At 36.2% G+C, this 21,411-nt stretch overlaps 1 protein-coding gene across 2 annotated transcripts in view; it reads left to right on the top strand.

The window, feature by feature from the left end:
• Positions 1-21,411, top strand: part of VTI1A (vesicle transport through interaction with t-SNAREs 1A) — a gene marked incomplete at its 5' end in the record, with an annotated part of 274,237 nt that overhangs the window by 45,684 nt on the left and 207,142 nt on the right. Inside the window, 2 exons of one of the 2 annotated variants that reach the window (XM_082002562.1) lie at positions 11,024-11,101; positions 17,233-17,253. In XM_082002562.1, coding sequence (XP_081858688.1) covers positions 11,024-11,101; positions 17,233-17,253 — 99 coding nt within the window. The remainder of the gene's footprint in view (positions 1-11,023; positions 11,102-17,232; positions 17,254-21,411) is intronic. The other variant, XM_082002563.1, reaches the window with a different exon arrangement.

Consider the following 21,411-nt stretch of genomic DNA (forward strand, 5'->3'; position numbering starts at 1 on the left):
AGGTTGAAATTTTAACCCGAGATTATTACATAATTTGTGTCTGTCCTTGAATGCTTAGGAATTAAAAATCCAGATATGTGTTACACCCGTGGATTTTCTTTCCTTCCATTCCTTATATTCTTTCTGGGTTCGTTTTGCATGTCAGGTTTGTGACTTGGAGTTGGAATTATTATGTTTGCCATATGCTATCAAACTTTGTTTTTCTTTGTATCAGATCATCTTTATTTGATGCTAACAGCTTTGTTATACCAGGAGTTTCTAAACTGTGCCATACAAGAACAGCTGGTGGGGTGGAGGCACAGATGTTTGGTCAAATGGTACTGGGCCTTTCTTACACTTCAAAGGAGCTGAGCAGAGATGTAATATGACTATAGAGTATAGTTCTATTTTTCTAATCTGAGTAATTTGAATATTTGCCATAGTTTATTAAAAGATTGGGAGAGCAAATGACCTGTGTGAGCAGAAATTAGAAAGAGATTTAGTAGATAATCTTTCTCTTACTGTGGAGTTTACCCTGTAAAGCTGAGAACCTCTGTATTAGATTCATATTGCCAATATGTGCCCCATGGAAGAGATGTTACAACATTCTGTGATATAAATTAATTGCTTTTGATGTTTTAATTGTTACCTTCTTACTTTGGAGCTTCACTTCAGTTTTGTTCAAATGAAAAGTGCGGTAACTTTTGAATTTAATCTTTGTCCTGATATTGAAATCTGAAGATCTTTCTTCTTGTGCAGTTGTGTTGTGTTCAGTTGCTATTTAAATAAAAGAAGTATTATGTAAGCAGTAACCATCAAGGTTTATTAAGTATGAAGATCTTAGATGTACCTTAAACTCCTGAACTGCTGATCATCAGAAACTGGCAGCGTCTGCTGAAATGAGAATCATTCCGTCCCTGCTCTGTTCCTTAAGATTTCCCCTTGTTATCTGTTAATGGCCACTATAGGAGCCAGTACAAGTTCTGGACTAATTGAAGCTTTGACTGATCTGGCAGTCTTTATGCAGTCTTACATAAAGTGAGGTTTTCCTTAAGGTTCACACTACGTTGTCTTGACAGTGAAAATCTAGGCAGCTATAAACAAGATCAATAGAAATGTGTACGCATTGTTGGTGACAACATAGGAACAGGGACAAAACAGAAATACTCGGTGAATTTTTTTTTAGTTTGGACATCAATATTTACTGGGAAATGAGCTACTGCCTGTATCAGTGTTTCTCGTTATTCTTTTTTTGTATGTTGGTCCGCTTAGAGGCAGAATTTTTGACTATGCTACAGGTAAGGGGAAGAATAACAAGTTAGAGCTGAAGCCTGTCTATCAGAAAGACACCTTAAATGCCAAATATTTTGTTAATACCAGTATTTTGTATAAATATACTGCCTTTCTATTATACTGTGTTACAAAGCTCAAGACTTAAGTTTTGAAGAAATTTAACAAGTAGGAGGTGGGTTGGCATGGCTATTTTTGATACAGATATGTGCATTATTATAACAATAGTTTTTCATTCATTGTACGCACCTTAAGAAATGAATGTTGTTTGTAGGAGGGAGACTGAGGAACTCAAATGCAGAGGCAGTATAAAAAGGAGGAGGACTTTACTTAGATAAATTATGGGTAGTGGATTATTGACTTTTATCTCAGATAGTGTAAAGCAAGAACTGCTAATCATCAGCTTGTGAGAAAACTAGAAAATGCCATGTCTGAACATCAGTCTAGTATTTTATCATATTAGCTATTGATTTAACACAGCATGAAACAACTGGTTCTGTCCCAGTAGTGCCTGGTGGGGAACAGTGAAGGTACAGATTTACTCCTCCTTCAATCTGCTGCAAACTTCAAAGCCCAATTGTGACCACTTAACTACTAAAATTACTAAACTTGGAAAATTTCTCTCTTTTTCAGACCAGGCAATGTGTCTGTGTGTAAGGACATGTGATCTAGAAGGAAGGAAAGGAATCCCAGCCAAACCATGTCAGGGCAACAATAATAAATTCAGGAAGCATGGACAGTAAGATCCAAAAATTATTTTTGACTGGGCTGTGTTATACACAAAGTATTTTTCATTTTCCTTTTTATTAATCAACAGTCTGAGCTAATGTGCTTATGGTCCAAAATACTTGCATTGAAATCCACAGAATGAGCACCATGCAGGTATATGTGCATGCAAACCACCTAAATTATGCCATTTTTCTATTTAATTATTCTTTGCATCAAGCATTATTTTATTTTTTATTTAATGATGAAGTCAGAAATTATCCTCTGCTACTCTCATTGAATAGGGTTTTTTTTATATTCATTATGATTATTTTTAGGGCTCAGCTGAAATGCTCTTGTTCTGTATATTATTTTCAGAAATTAAAAAACATGTATTGGTATACGCACGGAAAGATGCCTCTGAGAGAGAGTATGTATGCTCAGTGAAAAAAGGACAGTGCCTAAAAATAGCTTTTTATGGACTAAAAAGTATTTTTGGAAAGGCCTGCTTAAGTTTCTTCAGTTTAAAATAGATCCTATCAGAGTGGCACAAATGTAGGTGGGACAATTCAGCTGCCTTGGAAACATTTCATTCAGCTGCCTTGCCCTCATTCTAAGTGTCCGAAATGAGATCTGTCTTTATGGTTTCCTTTTGTTTTTTACTCTTTGAGTTCACAGTGGACAAAATGTATGATTTATTAATAGAACTGAGCTCTGTAGCAAAATTGTGCTTTTAATTGGAAAACCTAAAGGCCTAAAAAATCCCATCTTTCCTAGGCTTTACCTACTGTTAGAAAGCCAGGGAGCTGGAGAACTGAAAAAGCTGATGGTAGCATTCAAGAATGGCAACTGCTTCAGCCCACTTACAGATTTTCATTACAGCTGCCAATCTCTGTAGTGTCTGGCCAGAGAGTGCAGGTACAGGCTGATAAAGACAATTAAGTAACAAATGGAGGAAGGAAGTCACACTTGGATGCTTCTTTCTGGAAAAGGAAGGAGCTGGTGGAAAGCACCAGCAGATGTCTTGTTACTGTTAGCAACGGGAACCTAGGCTCCAGATGGAAATACTGGCTGAAACAATGATGTTTTAATGAACATTTCATGTTTTGGTTTATCTGAGACGTTTATCATGCTTTACCATGGCGTGAGCAAATCTGCCTCCCTAAGACTTTTTTCTCCCTGCTTCACTGTCTTTGGGAGCACTCTTTTTAAAGCTTGGTCCTTATAGTACAAACTACTCCCCTTGGAGGAAAATTGCTTGTTATTTTCATATTCTCAGTTCATCTCTTGGTCCAAGACACTGGAGTTTAACTTCCATTTCCAAGATACAGCAAACATTTATGTCAATTAGGGACCTACCACAAAGCATAAAGTCTTTGGACCACAAGACAGTCAGAAGTGTATGATTCTGATGTGTAGTTGCTCCTTGTCCTCAAAATAGCGTTGGTTTTGTTTGATAAATGATTCAATGCAGTTGCATGGTAATATGGACGTTTTAAAAAAAAAGAAAAAAGGAATTAAAGCAAACTTTTATTAAAAACGTAAAGAAAGAACCACTAAAATGTATGAGTTTGGTCATTACAACAAGGAGATTAGTTGAGATGACCAATGAAGATTTCATAAAAGAAACATAAGCTTGGTGATGTACTGGAAAAAGTCACGAGGAGTTCTCTATTCCACTGTTGTCCTTAACAATTTTCCCTAAAATGTAGTTATGCAGACAGACTTGTAGATCTTACATGTACGCTTATTATGTGCATATTCCAGTTCTAAGTGCAAAGTTCTGCTGTAATTAAACCATACTCAAAATAGGCTTATTTTTGTAGCCTAGTTTTGCTGATCTTTAAATTGAAGTTATTCATATCTAGCAGAGACTTCTGGAGAAGAATAGCAACCTATATGACATTACTGACCGATGTCCAATGCCTGACGTGACTTTTTAAAATCTGTTTTAGGAGTAAGAGTCTTCTAGGATTTGATATAGAGACTGAATTGTCTTAAGTGATTATATTGACATCCTTAAACATTTCTGCAAATTAGTCTGAACTTGAGTTCAGGATCAATTTATCTGTAGACAAAACTGACTAAATTTTGGCTGTTCCTGTTCTTTGCATCCAATTTTTTTTGTTGATACCACAGTCTAGACATGTCCCTTTTGCCTCCAAGTCCAAGTGTGGACCTACGCTATAAACAACAGAATTTATCCCACTTGGACCCTCCGCCCCCAAACAAATAGTCAAGTTGTGGGTTACTTTGAACCTGTGTCAGGTGTGCTCTTACAGCTGAGGTATCTTTATTGTCAAACTGTTGTTTGAGTTGGGGAGAGAGGGCGTTCCCCCTCTCCAGTGTTGCTCTTGCCTTTTCTTCTAGGTTGCTGACTGAAGTGACTGTGGTAAATAAGGGTCTGCAAGTTGCAAAGCCTCTGTCAACAAATTAGGCCAATGTTTGCTATACGTATCAAAGCAAAGGGCATTAACAGCAGCCAACTTTTAATTTAGCAAGATAGATGATCAGAATGATCTTTGAATACGCACAGGGTGGTTACAGGGAAGCACTAGGCTTTTCCGCAAGGTGAATCTGGGAAGGAATGAACTTGACTGATCTCATGCACAATTTAGAGGAATTTCCATTGACTAAATAGGCAAGTTGGATAACTTAGCCAGCTAAGTAGATGTGTAAAGATAGGTTTTGTAATGAAATACAGTAGTTCAGTAATGGTCATTTGAAGGAATCAGTAATGGTCATTTGAAGGAATTAATAGAAAGGAGTTGTATGAAATACTGAAATTAGAGTACTGAAAAGCATATTACAGGAACAGACGAGCAGATGTAGGTAACAGTAGATAGCAGAATAGCTGCAAGTCAGCAGTGCAAAAGGCAGACGTCACTGTGATGGCCTACGGAGAGGTTCCAGTTAAATTTGCAGGAGTGCTCAGTCGCCCTTCATGTGTCAGTTGATGCCTGGCATATTTTTTGAGATTATAGGACATGAGGAAAAAGACAGAAAAACTATTGTGCTTAACAGCCCAAAGCTGAAAGCGTGGTGGAGAAACTTAATTCTGATGAAATAATAAAGTAGTGTATATGTAGGGACCAAGATTTGGTAATAGGGTGTGGTAATTCAAACAAGTAAAAAGATGACTAGTTATAATTAAAAAAAAAAAACCAAACCAAAAAAACACTAGGCTAAGGGGTGTTATTCGTTGTTATGTTTGGAGAGTGCTATCCAAGCTGAGCAAGCACGTATCTGAAGTTTTCCATGCTTGAATTTATAAGTCTTCTATTTCATTGTATTACTCTTCTGTAGATGTGGTCTTGTTAAATTGGAGGCAATGGTAGTGAATTTTTGAGCATCCTCTAAAAAAATAGAAGGGGAGAGAGGTCAGTTAGTTCCAGACCTTTGAATTTTGAGAAAATCTTTCCTTTTCTTGGTTATTAAGTTTAAAAGGCAGAGATCAGGTAAATATAAGCTGTTTTTCTAAATACAAATGTCTTTTTCACAATAGAAAACATCCTCTGTTACTCCTTAAATTCACAGAAATGGTGACTTACAATTCTCTCACAGGTCACCTGTTTTCTTCCCTACCTACAGCACGTGCAATCCAGGAGGTTGTTTAAGCATCAGCTATGTTGGTGACATACATGGTCCACTGGTCATTGGTGAGAGATGGAAGTAGTTTTGTGGGCAGAGCTGCATTTTTCAAGACCAACACAATACAATGTGTTGTATCCTCGTGGGGGTTTGCTTGGCCTTCCTGCCTGCCCTCACCCCATAATGAAACTAAAAGTGTGTTTGATGATAATTATTGAAAAGAAGATTTATAGACCTGTGACTTCTACTTAAAATGGGTGATAGTATTTCTGCATTAATTTCACATTATCACTTGAAGTTTGATTTCTCTCTGGTGTTGTAGGAAGCCGACAACATTTTGCAGAGTGGCAGAATCCAGGTTTTAAGTTGTGCATTTTTCAGAGTTGCCTGCAATCTTTTTTGTGAGTGTACGGGAAGGGCAGGCAAGACCAGGAGTGGCTTAGACATTGACTTTTGCCAGCCAATATGTACTGTTGAATTGATTCTTTCACTCAGAAGTTTCATAGGGTTTATAGAATAGTTTTTATTTCCTTTAGGACAGAAAAGTATCAGCCTTGGTTTTTTTATTTTCATAAGGAAATGCTTGTAAGTCCAGCATTGCATCAGGTTGTATATTAGCGCTATGTAAGCATTTTCTTGCTTCTTAGACACAATCAAAAAAACTGAGCTACGTAGGAACAAGAAAACGCCTTTAGAATTGCAGTCTGAAATGTCTAGTCTATTGTTCCTGGATCACCTTTACAGAGAAGTGTAGAAGTTTTGAAAACTGAAGTTTGAACAGAATTTATTGAAAATTTTCAATTATTTTATTTCCTGAAGAAGTGTTTTTATGCTTCTGTTTAAATATAAGCTTTAAGATTTTTAAGTAGGTTCACCTATTTTTCTTACAAGTTTGCTAAACTGCATCTTTTCCATTTCTGCTCAACAAAAAATACTTACATATCTATTCAGAAGGGCAGAGATGAAAGAGTACATTCTGCAGTGTTTAGCAGTCCATTTAAAGACCAGTTCACTTTTTTTCACCTTGCTTTAGCAAAAGCAATGGCAAAACTGGCTACTCTCAAAGAACACAAAATAAAATGTAATTTATTCCTACAAATTATTTTTGGTTATGCTAATCTCAGGTATTTATTTAAATCTAGAGCAGGTCCAAACTCTGAAACAGATGCCCGAAAGTTTTGGGGGTTTTGTTTTAAACCGTTTATATATACTAGGAAATTCTATTCAATTTTGTATGAAAACAGATGTTTGTGGATAAATAAACCTTTTTGTTTGTTTATGCATATTTCACCAAAAAAAACTGTTTAATCTGTTCTTAAAACATTGAGCCTGAAAAATGGAGAGGTTGGGACGAAAGGGTTTGCTGGGCCTTTTGTCTGAAATGCACCCAGGATTGCTTGTCTGTTCAGGGTGCTGCTCAGCATTTAGGAGGGGGAAAGCTGGTCTTTGTATCAGGTATGAAAATGTGCGATAATTTATGTCAATTATTTGGCTGATTGCTGAAAATGCGTTGGAGTGAGGGGGCATTGGCTAGTTCTGGCCTTTACTAATGGGAACATTTCAGAATGTGGATGAGTAATTAAAGTATAGAATGCGGAAAATTAGGCCAAAATTGAATAGAAATGAATAAGTATGCATTCTGTTGTGCAGATGTTGGAAACAGATTATTTTGGATACCTCTTCCTATCTACATCTTATTTGGTTACCATATAAAATCGGTCATACACCATGTAGATTGTTTCTCTTCCCATTGCCTTTTCTGTTTTTATGTTGTGATGTATCTGTATAGGTAGTAAATTAGCAAAATATCCTGTCTGCCAGGTGTGGGAACTCGCTGATTGTATTGTAATACCAGATCATTACTTAATTCATATGCAACCTAGCCTAGCACATGGAAAGCATTATAAATCTATTTACAGTGTGGCTGGTCTGATGATAACATTGTATTAAATTCCCAGGTGAGGCAATTTAAGCAATTGCTTTGCCATGTGTAGGCCATGGAAATTAACTTCTCATATGCTTTAGTAATAGACGAACTTCATTGTTATGCTCAGATTAGTAGTATAGCAGAATTCTTACAGTCTGGTTACATGTACCCTACTTCACATGTAGAATCATACAGGGGGGTGGTACTGCAGATCACAGATCTTAATTAGTTTAAGCTGAGTTAATTCATTTCAATTCTAATTTAGCTGTGCTTGCCCATGAACGCATTCAGTTCTTTGGGGAAATGTTAAGGCTTGGGTCAAGTAGACAGATTGTTTAAAGCCAAATTGCCAGACAGAACTGAGCAAGTGTATCTGTTTGAACAGGGCTTTAAGAAAATCACCCAATCAGTATGCAAAAATCCTGTTCATAAACCAAGAGAGATCTGCCTGGAATCAGAAATTCTTCCTTGTCAGAAGGTCTGGGTACTGTAGTACATTTAAAACAGCCCCTGAAACTTCCTCTGTCTTGAAGTTCTTGTAGAAAGTAGCTTAACCCTTTTGTGTCGGTGTGCACGCTAACGTTCGAATGCAAACATGTACACTGAGTTAAAAACACTTGTGTGCTTAGTCTTTATGTATACACAAGAAAATACAAGGAAAACTTATATATATGACAGACCTTTGCAGACAAAAAACTGCACACAGAACCTCTTAAACCTATATTGAGCTGCCCAGAAATGCCGTGGATTACAAACTCTGTAAAGCTTCTGTCTTTTCTAGAAACATACATATAAAGTACCAATAGACAGTGGTATCTGACAACTAAGACTAAAAATGTTGACAATTTCTTGATTTGCCTGGTTAGCTTATGTATAGAAGTCATTAACTATTTATAAAATGCATTATGAATTGGGTTCCTTCAAACTGTAGCAGACTGTGTGACATTTCCAGCTCAAACTATCGTTCTTGCATTTGGCTAAAGTATGTATTTATAAACAGCTGATAGTTATGAAGTGTAAAAAAAAAAAAAAAAAACACCAAAAAAAATTCTTTGAGTTTGGATGAACCAAACTAATTTTGATAGCCACATTTAAAAGTGTTAGCCAATATTACTTTAATAAAAAGAAGAATAGCAATTCAAGATATTGATATTTTAGACAAATTCTAAAAGAATAAATGAACGCTTTAGTTCAAAGGCCTTTCCTTTTATATTATTGATTCATTTGGTAGTGAAACTGTGATCAAAAGTAGTATCAAATTATTTATTGATTATGGCAAAGAGTTATACCTAATTGTAGTCAAAGGGTTATTTCTTTTAATGAATTGCTGATTTTCAGATCATGACAGATTATTGCAATAAAAGATCAATGTTACAAATATATTTATATATTTATTAAGTTCAGTGGTGATGATATAAAGGATTATAAAGGCCTTTAAAAATTGTATTGCTGTTAACATTTCTTTCCCATGAAGAATATTTCTTTTCCTTACTTTCACCCAGGCTTTTATAAATGAGAATATCAGCCAGTTAAATCTTTCAAATAAATGATGTGTAACCAAGGACCATCTCAGTCTCTGCATATAATTAAGCAACTTGTTCACTGGAGAACAAGCTTATGAAGCATCATGCTCCTCATCTCAGTCTAATAGTGATAAATACATTCAACACTAACAGAATCAATGGGGCTGAGTCATTTTGTGCAATTGGCAGAGACTGTACAATTGAACTACTAGACCTCAAATGGGAAGATTGAATCTTAATCAGAAAAGATTAGATATTTATTGGTATATATTTGTAATTTCCTTCTTTGTTTGATGTGTATCAAATAAAAATAGGAAAATAATATAATTGAGCAATCTATGCCAATTTGTTGGCTTTTGGGGGAAAAAAGAGAAAAACAAAACCTATCTCCATATGATATTCTTGCATACTGTGGAGTGTTTTAGTCCCCCATAGTGATGAAATGAATAATTTAAACAGGCAGCTCTGATACCACAGCCTGTTTAAAGGTTCTCATTTCCTTTAATGCTGTAGACTACTTTAGCTTGGTTAGTATGAAACTGTGACAGCTGAGATCTCCAAAAGATTTGGCACAATTCAGCTCTTGTCGTAGGTCCATGGTAGGCTTTGTCCTTGCCACGTACATCTGTAGCTTTAGTGTATAATCTAGATCTGAACACAGGCAGCTGAATCACAGATTAGTAACCACTGTAACGATGATAATGGTAACAAAGGGTGAACTACACAGGGTAAAAAGCTAAAAAGTGTTTCTCTGAGATGACCAATACAAGGCTTTACTGCACTGCTAGGTTCCTAGCATAAGGGGTGACCCACTTCCAAACTTTTTTGTCACAAAGGTAATGAATTTCCCTGTGCTCAATATAATTTCTAGTGAGTTGTTTCCTGTGCCCCAATCCCAAGCATGTTTTTTGGCACAGTTGTCCAGTTAGGGAAAGTTTGAGGAGGGACTTGTTTCTGCTGAGTTCCTACTGGTAGTGACTACCACTGTAGAGTGTGAGGGAAGCTCCCATCAGTAAAGGCAGGCCTTACAGCTTAGTCCTTGCTACCCTGGGGTTTCCTCCTCTGATGAAATGTAATACCGATCAGAACTGCACTCAAATATAAAAAGGTTTTATACAATATGTTAAAAATCCTTTCTCTCTTTTAATGGTGAATGTAGGAATATTAACCAACTAAGGGCCTTCGTTGGCCTGTTTGGCCAACAGAGAAATGGAAAGCTGGGCTGGTGTTCTCTGTATGAGTTTCCCCATTGTTCCTCTGAATGTTGTGCTACCTTGGCAATCTTCAGACATTTGCTTTCCATTGCTCAGCACTTGATCTAGTTTAGAATCAATATGATGATCAGTTCAGGAGGAAATCTGGTGCTCATAAGCTGTAATGACTGTCATAACAATCTCATGATTGACTGTCTCAGTTTTTTGGTGTTTCCATGAACTGCTGTAAACCAGTGTAAGCCTTAGCAGGATAAGACTCACTTGTTAAGTTTCTACATCTTTAAGTTCAACCAGTTTTGTCAAAGGTGTGTTGTTCACGTTTGGGGTTTTTTTAATATGGGAAAAGCTCGGTCTTCCTTTCCTGTTTAATGGCATCACTGCAGTTTTACTCTTGAGTTCTGCGTCCAGCTAGCAAGTGTTCTTCAGAAAGGTCCGTTTGGTTCCTACACATGCATTTCTTCAACACTTCTGGTTTTAGTGTATATTGCCTCTCCTTGTTACCTGTTTATCGGAACTGGGATCACACATGATGTATCTTGAACTTCACTGAAGCTGTTTTCGTTGCTGAAGTGTTGAGGGTGTGACTGTCTTAGAAATACCAAGGTTTTGCCATGCAGATTTGTCAAAATACAGCAGTTGAAGAACTTTTTAATAACTTTTACTTGCAGATTTTATTTTTGATTTTTTATCAAATAGGTATCCATTAGGGGGCTCTCGAGGTTTAAGATGATCAGCCTTGATACCAATGGCTTCGGAGCTTTACTTCCTAACCCTTTTTTCTTTTTGTTTTACAGAAAAGGTCACGGATCGCCTACAGTGATGAGGTGCGGAATGAGCTCCTAGGGGATGATGGGAATTCCTCAGAGAACCAGGTAGGATGCTAATCAAGAAGCCCTAGTGGGTGGCTGGAGGGTGAAGGAGGTCACTGCCACACTGGGCTTCTCAAGCTGCTCCTTAACAGCATTAGCAACAACTCATGTGGAAGTGATACTGTTTAATGCAAAGCTGGGGTCTTAATCAACTTCAAAATGTTTCTTGGAGATCTTACATTTAACCCTTTAACTTGTGATCACTGTCTGCTACCTTAAAAAAAATCTTTTCTTCTCTTTTCTTTATTATTTAGTACTTAAGAAATAACTTGAAACGCGCTGTTTGCCGACAAAGCCAAGGTCTTCACCTCAAACACATGTAAAAGGAATAAAAAAAGTACATAATGCAGCTGTGATGATAATGCAGTATAATTAAATCAACTGGCAGACAAAACAAATGAAAGTGCACTCCCAGAATTAGGCAATACCCCACTCAGTTTCCTTGTGTGGTTCCTTCCCTGAACAGATTTTCTCTCCTTGTACCAAAAACACAAGTGGTACTAATAAAAGCATGCTTTCATAATGCATGTTGTACTAGAATGCAGGGTGCTATCCATCTCTCTTAATGAAGGAACGCTTGATAATCCTGAGGCTTTTTTAAAATCTTGTAGCCATATTGTTGTTCTGGATAATGTTGTGAGGGTCCTACTAAACTACTGAAAATTATCAAGGCAACATTATATTCAGGGGACTTCAACCCACCTGTTAATATTTCTTTCTATATCAGATTTTCTTTTCTGACCAGATAGAATTTAAATTGTTTTGATAGTGAAAGTGAAGCTTGTTTAAATGGTTACTTGGTAAATGCAATATTAAATAAGGAAATGGAACAGAACCATGTTCTGAAATTTTTAGTATCTTCTACCCTCAATATAAGCTCAATTCCATTATGGATTGCAAAAAAGAAAGACTTGGAGACTTATTCCAGTACAATGAATTTTAAAACACAGGCCCCTTAAGCCTTAATCTTACACAGCACATTTAAAATACTGTACAAGTTTTAAACTCTGTAAAAGACTTTAATACATACATTAATAAAATTATACACTGGATACAATATATGTAGACTCAGTAGTGTACAGAAGCTATAATATCTATGTGAAGGGTTAAATTTAAAAGATATTGATCTTCATATTTATGTATCATAGCAAAGGGGGATTCCAACATTTGAATAAAATAAAGAGGAGTTTTTATCCCTAAACAATGAGTTTATGGAAAGGATGATTTCAGGGAAAAGAGTTTCACAGTCTGCCTGTCATGATCATAAACTCAGTCCTGCGAAAGTGTTAAGATTCTCATTTTATTTCTTTTAAGGTGCTGCTATTTTTACATTTCAAGAAAAAATTGTGTGAATTCGGACATAAAAGGGCAATTGTGATAAGAAGCTTTACTTATAACAGAATATTTTATGTGGAGGAATGAGATAAAATATTTTCACTTTTTAAGGAATGGTTAAATAACTGGTTCGCATGTGTGGTTTTTGAAAGTTATGATCTTTTTTCTAAACTTGATGGAAGAAATATGGTCTCATCTCAAGGAACCAAATGATATTTTCAACCATTTGTCAACATGAGTTTTTCATTCCAAATGACCACTTCTTAAATGGAAGAAAATTTTGGATGGTAAAGGAGTTTATGTAGTAACCCAACTTGAAATTGTTACCCCCATGCCTTTGGAAGTTCTGAATTTCTTTCCTTTCTTCCTTGAAAAATGTTATAAAATATCATCATAAAGGAGTCAACTAACATTTTTTAAATATGTGAATGGCAGTATTTAAAAAATATTAGTTTTCATGTTGTTCCAATAATCTGTATTACAGTCTTTTTCTTAAGCAATATAAATATTTATAATTGTACTTATATGCATGTAGTTCTGGATACAAGCAGTTGGTGCAAGAACCTAAGTCTGATGTTGAGCTTGTCAGAATGTGCAACTATCCAAACCAAGTGTAAGGTTTGGGTACTTAAGATATAGTGAACATGTTATCTTGACATATTTAACTCAGTAACCCCAGGTCTAATATGCTTTCACTCCTACACATTATTGTATCAATAAAAAAGCTTGAACTGGATGTTGAAAATACACTCAGGTATAACTTACATCCATATAAAATGTTTGAAGATGTTTCAAATTTTTTATTTAATTTTGTCTGATGGGAATAAATACAGGTAGATGGATTGACTCTCCCCCTGATATATTGGGGCTTTCACTTATCAATCAGTTTGGGTTAGGTTGAAATAGTTAAACTGAAAGGTGGTTGGGGTTTTTTTCCCCAATTTAGTCAGCAAATTTTGAAAGGGGAGAGAAGAGGAGGGATGCATCTTCTGGCAAAGGAGCAATGGAGTTGTTGAAAAAAGTTGCCAGCTCAGAATTGCTCCTGTACCAATCCACAAATATTGGTGAAACCTGCCAGTAGACATGCTGACTATCTGGTTAGACTGGGGTGCTAGGCTGAGGAAACAAGAGATATGAGCTGTACGTTTTAGGTATGGTCTTTGTCATCATGATAACATTTGCTAGTGGCTAGTACGACCATGTTTAGTGTCTAGAAATAAATGGGGCACAATTTGGATCCTTTCTTTATTCAACTTCTGGTTTCTGATTTGAGTTTCAAAGGTACAGTTACAACAAAACACAAACAAGTTATTAGCTGTAACGAATAGGGTCGTAGGTATGAGTGTCCAGTTGTTCTTCCAAGAAAAAAGATTGAAGTACAAAGAACAGTTTGAAGATCTAGCAAATTATGATTGGTCTTTTGTCTTCTTTTTTTCTTCAACGTCTCTCATAAGTAGCTGTCATCATGTATAGATGACAACGACTTAGAATACCAGAGCCTTGGTATGATTATACCAAGATTTAACTAATTTTACCAAGTAAAAGTAAGAAGTTATAAGAATCGTACAGTACTGCCATTCAAAGTTGTTGCATTTTTTTTTTTAAATAAATGCATCTTTGTCTGATGAGATAGCTAGTGACATAATGCTCTTAATGCATTTAGGGTTTAGTAAAGTCATTGCTTAGTATGCTTTAATTTCTTCTTAATTTGAATCTGGTGAATGCAGTCAGATGAAGCACATAGAGAGGATGAGAATCAGGAGGCATCCCTTCTCTCATCAAAAAAGCCTGACCTCACAACCCCAAACCCAAAAACCTACTGTGTGCATTGGGTTGTTATTTATTTTCCAGGAGTGGTCTTAAACGGGCTCTGTTACTTTCAAGTCTTATTTGTCATTCTGGCCACCGATGTTTATCAAATCCCTTGAAAATTTTGAGCTTTTCAGTGCAATGGTACACTACTTAAAGTTGTGGCTTCATTTTAATAATCACAGAACTGTTTTATGTGGCGATTCATATTTTTTTTAGAAAGTATATGTTGGATTAAATCAGAACTTCTTCTTGACCAAAATAGTGTCAGGTACAGTATTACCAGCTTCCTTGAAATACAATAGTATTCCTTCCTCAACTATGTTCATTAATAAGTTTAAATAAATTTGCATTAGGTTACATTGCGTGTCCGTATAGACATACAGTGTATATGTGATTTGTGGTGAACAAATATTTTGTGGCTACTTAATTTCTGACTACAAAGTTCCGATAATATTAGATTTGGGCTTGCTGTGCATAAAGTGTGTCAAACTTCAGCTACCGACCAGGGGGTGAAGTTGGTCAATTTAATTCCCCAAGATCTAAAGAAGGTCGGTATCATTTCATATAGCCCTGGCATAGCAGATCATTACCAGACACAAATCTGTTCGTTACATGCCGAGGGTTTATAGCAAAATAAATAGACTGTCATCATAAGTTCAGAAAATTGTGTGTTCGACCCACGATAATGTGTAAAGGGCGTTTAATAGAGTTCAGCATTTATTCGTTATCTATATGCGGACAGAGACGGCGGTAGCGTTATCAGCTTTTTAAAAAAAATTCGGTAGTTTTCTGTCACGTGACGTGCCTCACAGACACACACACACGCGCGCGCACACACACACAGGCACACATCCCATCTTGCTCCCTCGCTCTCTGCGGCGCAGTTTTGATTTTAGTCACAGCAGAAGGCTTAGCCACAAGAGATTCCACTGGTTCAAACCAGCGTAAACCAGATTTTTTTTTAGCCTACAAAGGAAGAGATTACCTCTTGTATCGAATTCTGTATTGCAAAAAAAAAAAAAAAATCTTTGTTTCAAAAATATGCTGATTATCATAACCTAAAATGGTGGCTGCACACGGCTTAATGTTGACCAATGAGCATAATAAAAATAATGTTTCAAAATAGAAAAGTAAAGGTAACACATTTTCATCAAGAGCATTGTTAAATGGGGGAAAAATACATCTTTTGTTAATTTGAATGAATATCTTTCAGCCAAAGTTAAAAAAAAAAAACAAAAAACCCTCTCCCATTACTTAGCTTAGCTGCAAATCCCATGCAGAGCTTAAATTCAGCCATGCAGCACAAACAAGATAGAACATTTTTGTTTGGCACCTATTGAAAAAACAAATGTGCAGCATTTTAAAACGCTCACTGATTATAGCAGGGTGGCATGCCCAAACGGGCTCTATTGCGGGAGAGTAGTTTTAAACTTTGGCCCTTTAATAAGTATCATAGTCAACCGAAGAATGGTGGCCTCAGAAAGAAAAGATAGCTATGTGATCAACTCCCAGATCGTCTCTTTCTAAAGAGCCTTAATGTTTGCCTTTTTGGGGAAAAAAGGGGGGGAAGATCTGGAGAAAGAGACCAATTTACGATAGGCCGAGCACTTGAATTTAAGCGGGGTTTGGCAGACAATGCAGTTATCTTTATACCAAATTCTAGCAAAGTTCCTTGAGCTACATACTGAAGAGCCATTTCAGTTTAAGTCCGCGTGGTAGTAGCCCTCCTAATTACATCTAGTTAGAGCTTCGTTGTCCGTTTTGGTAACGGGGTGAGGCGTCCGTTCAGTTTTAGACGAGCCATATGAAACAACAGAGAATAATGGAGGTTCTTTTGTTTCCTTCATGCTGGCGAGGCTTTATTAGTAGTAAACATTCTCAGTTTACACACGTGTTGAAAATTAGCGTTGAGAAACTGTAGGTGAAGTATCAGCATACACTGAGCTAATGATGTAGCTGTTGTAATTTCGAATTCAACTGGAATCGGTGAGAGAACTGTAATTTTTTTATAAAGAGCCACTCTTATGCAGATGTTTGTTGTGAGTAATTATACGTTTTGTTCCAGTACAAATAATTTATCTATCTCTCTGAGGGGAGAGCATATTACAACATAGCTTGATAATCAGACTGGGGTTTTATTTATTTTTATAGTAAACCTACCAGAGCAATACTATTAATAGTGTTAGTGTGTTGATTTACAAGTATAAATTGATAAATATAAATGTATATACTATGTAAGTAGACACACACAATGTGTGTTTGTATGCACACACTGTGTAGTGGTCTAGGATTAGGAACCTGGAATGGAACTTTTCTGAGGGAAATGTTGTTCCCTATTTCTTTGTCTATTTTAAAATATGCTATACAATAAAAAATAGTTCTGAGCCATTTAACTAAGCTGCTGATTTTTTTTTTAAACTGGAAAAAACCCTCTATATAAGGTTCAATGATAAAATTAGATAATACAGTTACATTAGAATTCAGATATATAAAAATTGAAATACTGGTTGCATGCTATAAAGAAGCAGTCATCTATTAATAAGTTAGACCTGCTAGTAAAATAAGAAATCAGTTGTCAAAACTAAAATATACAGAAAACATTTTGAAAACTTGTATATACAAAACCACTTCAGCTGTACAGTCTTCGAAGAGAGGAATAGTAAACTTGTTTTTTTTCTTTATAATATAGACTTCTATGAAGTCATTCCCCTTTATTTCATGATGGTGTCTTAGATGTGGTTTAAAAGAGAATTTCACACTATTCTCTTTGTTTAATGTGACAGTGTGAGAAAGTGATCTTTATTCGTTCAAAAAACTCTGCATGTAGTCTATGTTTAGGTTCTTTTAATGTGTTTGTCTGTGATTTTTAAATGCTAAACATGTAAACAGATAAATTGTCAATGTTAATTCTGTATCCTGTCACACAACTGATCTTTCTTTCCTGCCATTTCTTTCCTTTTTATCTTTTTTGTGCGTTCATGTTGCAGTTGATAAAATTACGTGAAGAGGTGAGTACTTTCTTGCTTTTTGTTGTCTAGCTTTCCCTTTAAAGCTGACTTTCCAATTCTGAAGTAGATCTTTTTGTTCATTGTTGCAGGGAAATCTACACAAAGCAAAAATATTGATTACATTGCTTTAAAATATTCACTGTTGTGCCTCTTTTTCCCTAATAACTGTATACTTACATAGGAATCTCTAGATCAAGCCTTAGAAATTAACATCCTTTGATAGTGGAAATTTTTTTAAAGGCCCTAGAAAAAGAAAGGGGGGAAAAAAAACCCTATTTGATCTCTGCTAGAATACCATGATCAGATCAGGCACAGTAATAATCATGTTTGCATCACAAAATCTTTGATAGGGTAAATACATTTATACACTAGTATTGAAAGTGAAAGCATTGCTTCAGTAAAAACCTGTGCTGAAACACTGTAAAAATTACACAGTATTTCACAATGTTTTGAGTTCAGTGTGAGGTATCCAAGTAGCTTATGTATTATATTGGATATTGTATACCCACCGAAAATATAGTACAGGTAGACCTACACACACATATCAATATTTATTATTTATTTGTGAGTGCTGTACCTCCGTGGGTGTAACACTAGAGATCAGTATTCCAGAACACCTTTCTTCCAGTTATAAAATGACTCATAAATATTTAGAGAGAGAAGTCTATTTTAATGGTCAGTTCTCCAAATGTTTCAGTATATTTTCTGAAATTAATCTCCTCTGTTACTTACTACTGTAGTAAAGCAGGTATCTGAAATGCTGGTTTTTTTATTATTTCCCCGATAGCTGCCAAAAAGAAGGTCTCGGTAAAGTCAAGATTACTTATAGGTCAGATTTCTGAAGGGTTTCGTACGGAGAGTTTGAACCAGTGAAGTATTTGAATAAATATATTTAGAAGCATGAGTATTTTAACATCACATATTTGTCTGGTATCTTTTTGAAACGTGCGTGCCCAGACATATCAGTAATGAATACGGAGCTCTGCAGGAAAGGATTTGTAAGTTTTAGAAATTGTGATGACAAAGAATTGTAAAGTAACCAGATTAAGGACAATTACAGAGAATTCTTAAAAACAGTAAGAAATTTGTGATATAAAGATTCTTTCACTAATTTGCTGAATGCTTCATTTTTCCTCTCTTCTCATGGAGCTGATACTAATATGTTAAAGCTACAGAGGAAAACAGTTAACAAAAAAAAAACAAAACCAAAAAAAAACCCCCACAACAAAATAAACATGTAACCACATGAAAGCCCTCCCACCACTGCTGAGCTCCCCTCCCCGATAGTCCCAGTATTTAAACAGATGACAATATTGTTGCAAGGGCTTCTACAGCCTGATTTCTGAGATTTTTCGGAAGAACAAGGTTCATTTGCTCATCCCTTTGTCAACACCTGCACATTTGCTCCTGTGTTTTTGTAAAAGAATGTAGTAGGATCATTTTTGCTTGCAAATATAGATTATAGTTATATATAAAAAATGTAAAGATTCCTAATTTGTAAATTTACTCTGAAAATGTGATAAGATATAAAGAATAAAGCTGCTGCCTAACTGCTCTTCTTTTTGAAATAGCTGTGAAGGCAAATAAGAAAATTCAGGATGTTATTGCATAGGGCTGCAACTTGGGAGCTATACTGAACTCAGTTGTACCTTTTGGAGCTTATAAATCCTCTTTGTTAGGCATCTAAAATTTTTTTATATTGCTTTTGGTAATTTTCTTTCTTGCTTTTCCTTGCTAGCCTCATAAGTTTACTTTTTCCTCTCTGCATATTGTGAAAGCAGCAGCAAATAGAACTAAATAAAGCAACGTATTATTTTGTCTAGATCAAAATTGTACAGGCAGAGAGAGAAATAATTTAAAAAGCAATTGTTAGCATTCTCTTCTCTGCACTTAGGTACCCGCTATGCGTGAGATAGGTTGCGATGGCAATGGTGTTTTTATACCCAATGCAAAATGCACATTAAAGTTTAAATGAAGGCTAGTACAGTGACTCAGGCATAATTCTTAACTCGTCACATAGTGAAACATCAAGGCATACCCAATTACAGTTCTCCTAAGGAGGTATGAACTGATCTTAAAAGAAATTGTGGTTTGCCATACTGTTTGTTAATAAAATCTGCGCTTCCTTCTCATTACAGGGCTCTATTCTGGCACACTTGCCGTACGCAGGCTTCCATGGAGGCTGTGTCGCTCTGTCTTTTGAGCTCCTGAGATCTCAGTTTGAATCCAGCCCACATGGAATGACTAAATCTCTAGTGATAGCGTGCCACTTTGCCAAACTTCCTTCTCTAACTCCAGGTAGAAGCTGTTTCTGAAGCTGCGAGGCGCACTGAATCACCTCGCTGCCCACCGCCCAGAGAGCCGGGGGTAGATACTGGGGGAGAAGGAGTTTGGGGAGGGGTGGGAAGCAGTTGAAAGCATCAGCTGCTACGGTAGGGCACTGCTTTCATGACCAAAGGACAGGGTGCCTCCAAACCCAAACCATGTAAATAACATCACCCTTTGTAATAAAAATTAGGTTTCATTATGTAGTGGCTTGGGTGGAAAGGTTCTGAAATCAGGTAAGAAACATCTCTGAGTTAATGTTAGCCCCGAGTTTAGTAGTCTAATTGCTCGCAGTAAGACTGAACTGAACTGTAGGCTTATAATTTACTTTTTAGATTAAATGTGGCGTATATAGTATATAAAAATATACAGTTAAATGCTAATTCTTTCTGTTGGGTAGCTTTTCTACATTGTAATGTGAAAACTGATTATTTCCCCCCTCTCCCTTAACATAGCAGGATAGACTTTTCACTTCCAGTATACCACTACAATGCTATACATCTGTTCTGTAATTATAGTGTTCTACTCCTTGTGCTCACTCCCAGCCTATGTTGGGTTTTTTTAAAGTATCTCCTCTCTAACTTTTAGGACTCTTACCTTCTAAACTCCTTCTTTATATCCCCCCACGCCCTTTTCTCCTCTACTTTTCTTTCGTGAGAGACATTTATGTAATAGTGTTAGGTTTCTGATGTTTTTTACAAAGTTTAAAATATTTGACACTAGTTCTTCTTTAATATCATTCGGGGGGCAGTATTTGGAGAAAGGCACTGCAGGCTTACACCGCTTTTTTTTTCTTCTGATGGGCAATAGAGAGGAACAAGCAGATGTTATGAAAAAAATTAAGCACAATTAACACTAATTATCTAGATTGACCACAAGTCTTAAGAACATGCACCGTTGTAGTTGCTGTCGTGATTTCAATTACAGCATTGTAACGTACAGTTTTAAATTTTATTAAGTGCTTGTGCTGATTTTTTTTTTTTTTCTTGGTGGCCTGCCCCCCATGAATGCAAAAGTCTTTCTTGCAATTTACTCTTAACCTATCCACTGTGTATTAGACAACTCTATTAATTATTATAGACTGTTATTGCAGCTTTCCTGACCTTCACATTGGGTCCTATCTGTGCTGATCTAAATGCATTGTTTTAATGATTTCCAAAAAAAAAAAAAAAAAAAAAAGAGAGGGGGGGAAAGAAAAAAATTCAAGGCAAGCTTTGATGTGGCTTTAGCTGCCTCGATCGTCTGGCCGCATCTCAGAGATGTGTCACCTATGCCGGGAGGGAATAGGGAAATCACGTTTTGAATGGTAATGATAACATACTAATCACTTCCTTTCTTTGAAGATAGAAGCGAGATATTCTGTCAGCATCCCTGGCTGCTAGAGCTTGGAGGCACTGGTCTAGGTGTATTAGCTTAAGTGTGCATGTCAATACAGCTTGCATCTCCCAAGATCCATAGGGGCTCATTAGAGCAAGGTAGATCGTTTCGGCAGACAGCCACTCAGATAATATGTATGGCACCTCCTTTTTTTATTATTATTAGAAAGCATTTCTTCAATTTTTAAATGACATCTGTCAACAAGGCAAAGTTGTAGGAAATATTTTTTGACAAATATCCAAAATGTTGTTTTTGGGTAAAGGGGTGCTTGGAGAGGTGTGTGTGATTACTGGAGGGGGGTAGGGGGGACTTCTGCTTTCTGATGGCTTGATTAGAGCTAGTCTAGGATCAAATTTCCAGAGGAAATGAGCTTACATGTTGAAATATTGGCATTTTGGGTGGTGAATAAACTAATGAAAATAATAATTTCACTTTTTCACTGTTACAGCCTCCCCG

The sequence above is a fragment of the Phaethon aethereus genome (genome assembly GCF_964289735.1).
Source record: "Phaethon aethereus genome assembly, chromosome: 7".
Lineage (NCBI taxonomy): Eukaryota > Metazoa > Chordata > Aves > Phaethontiformes > Phaethontidae > Phaethon > Phaethon aethereus.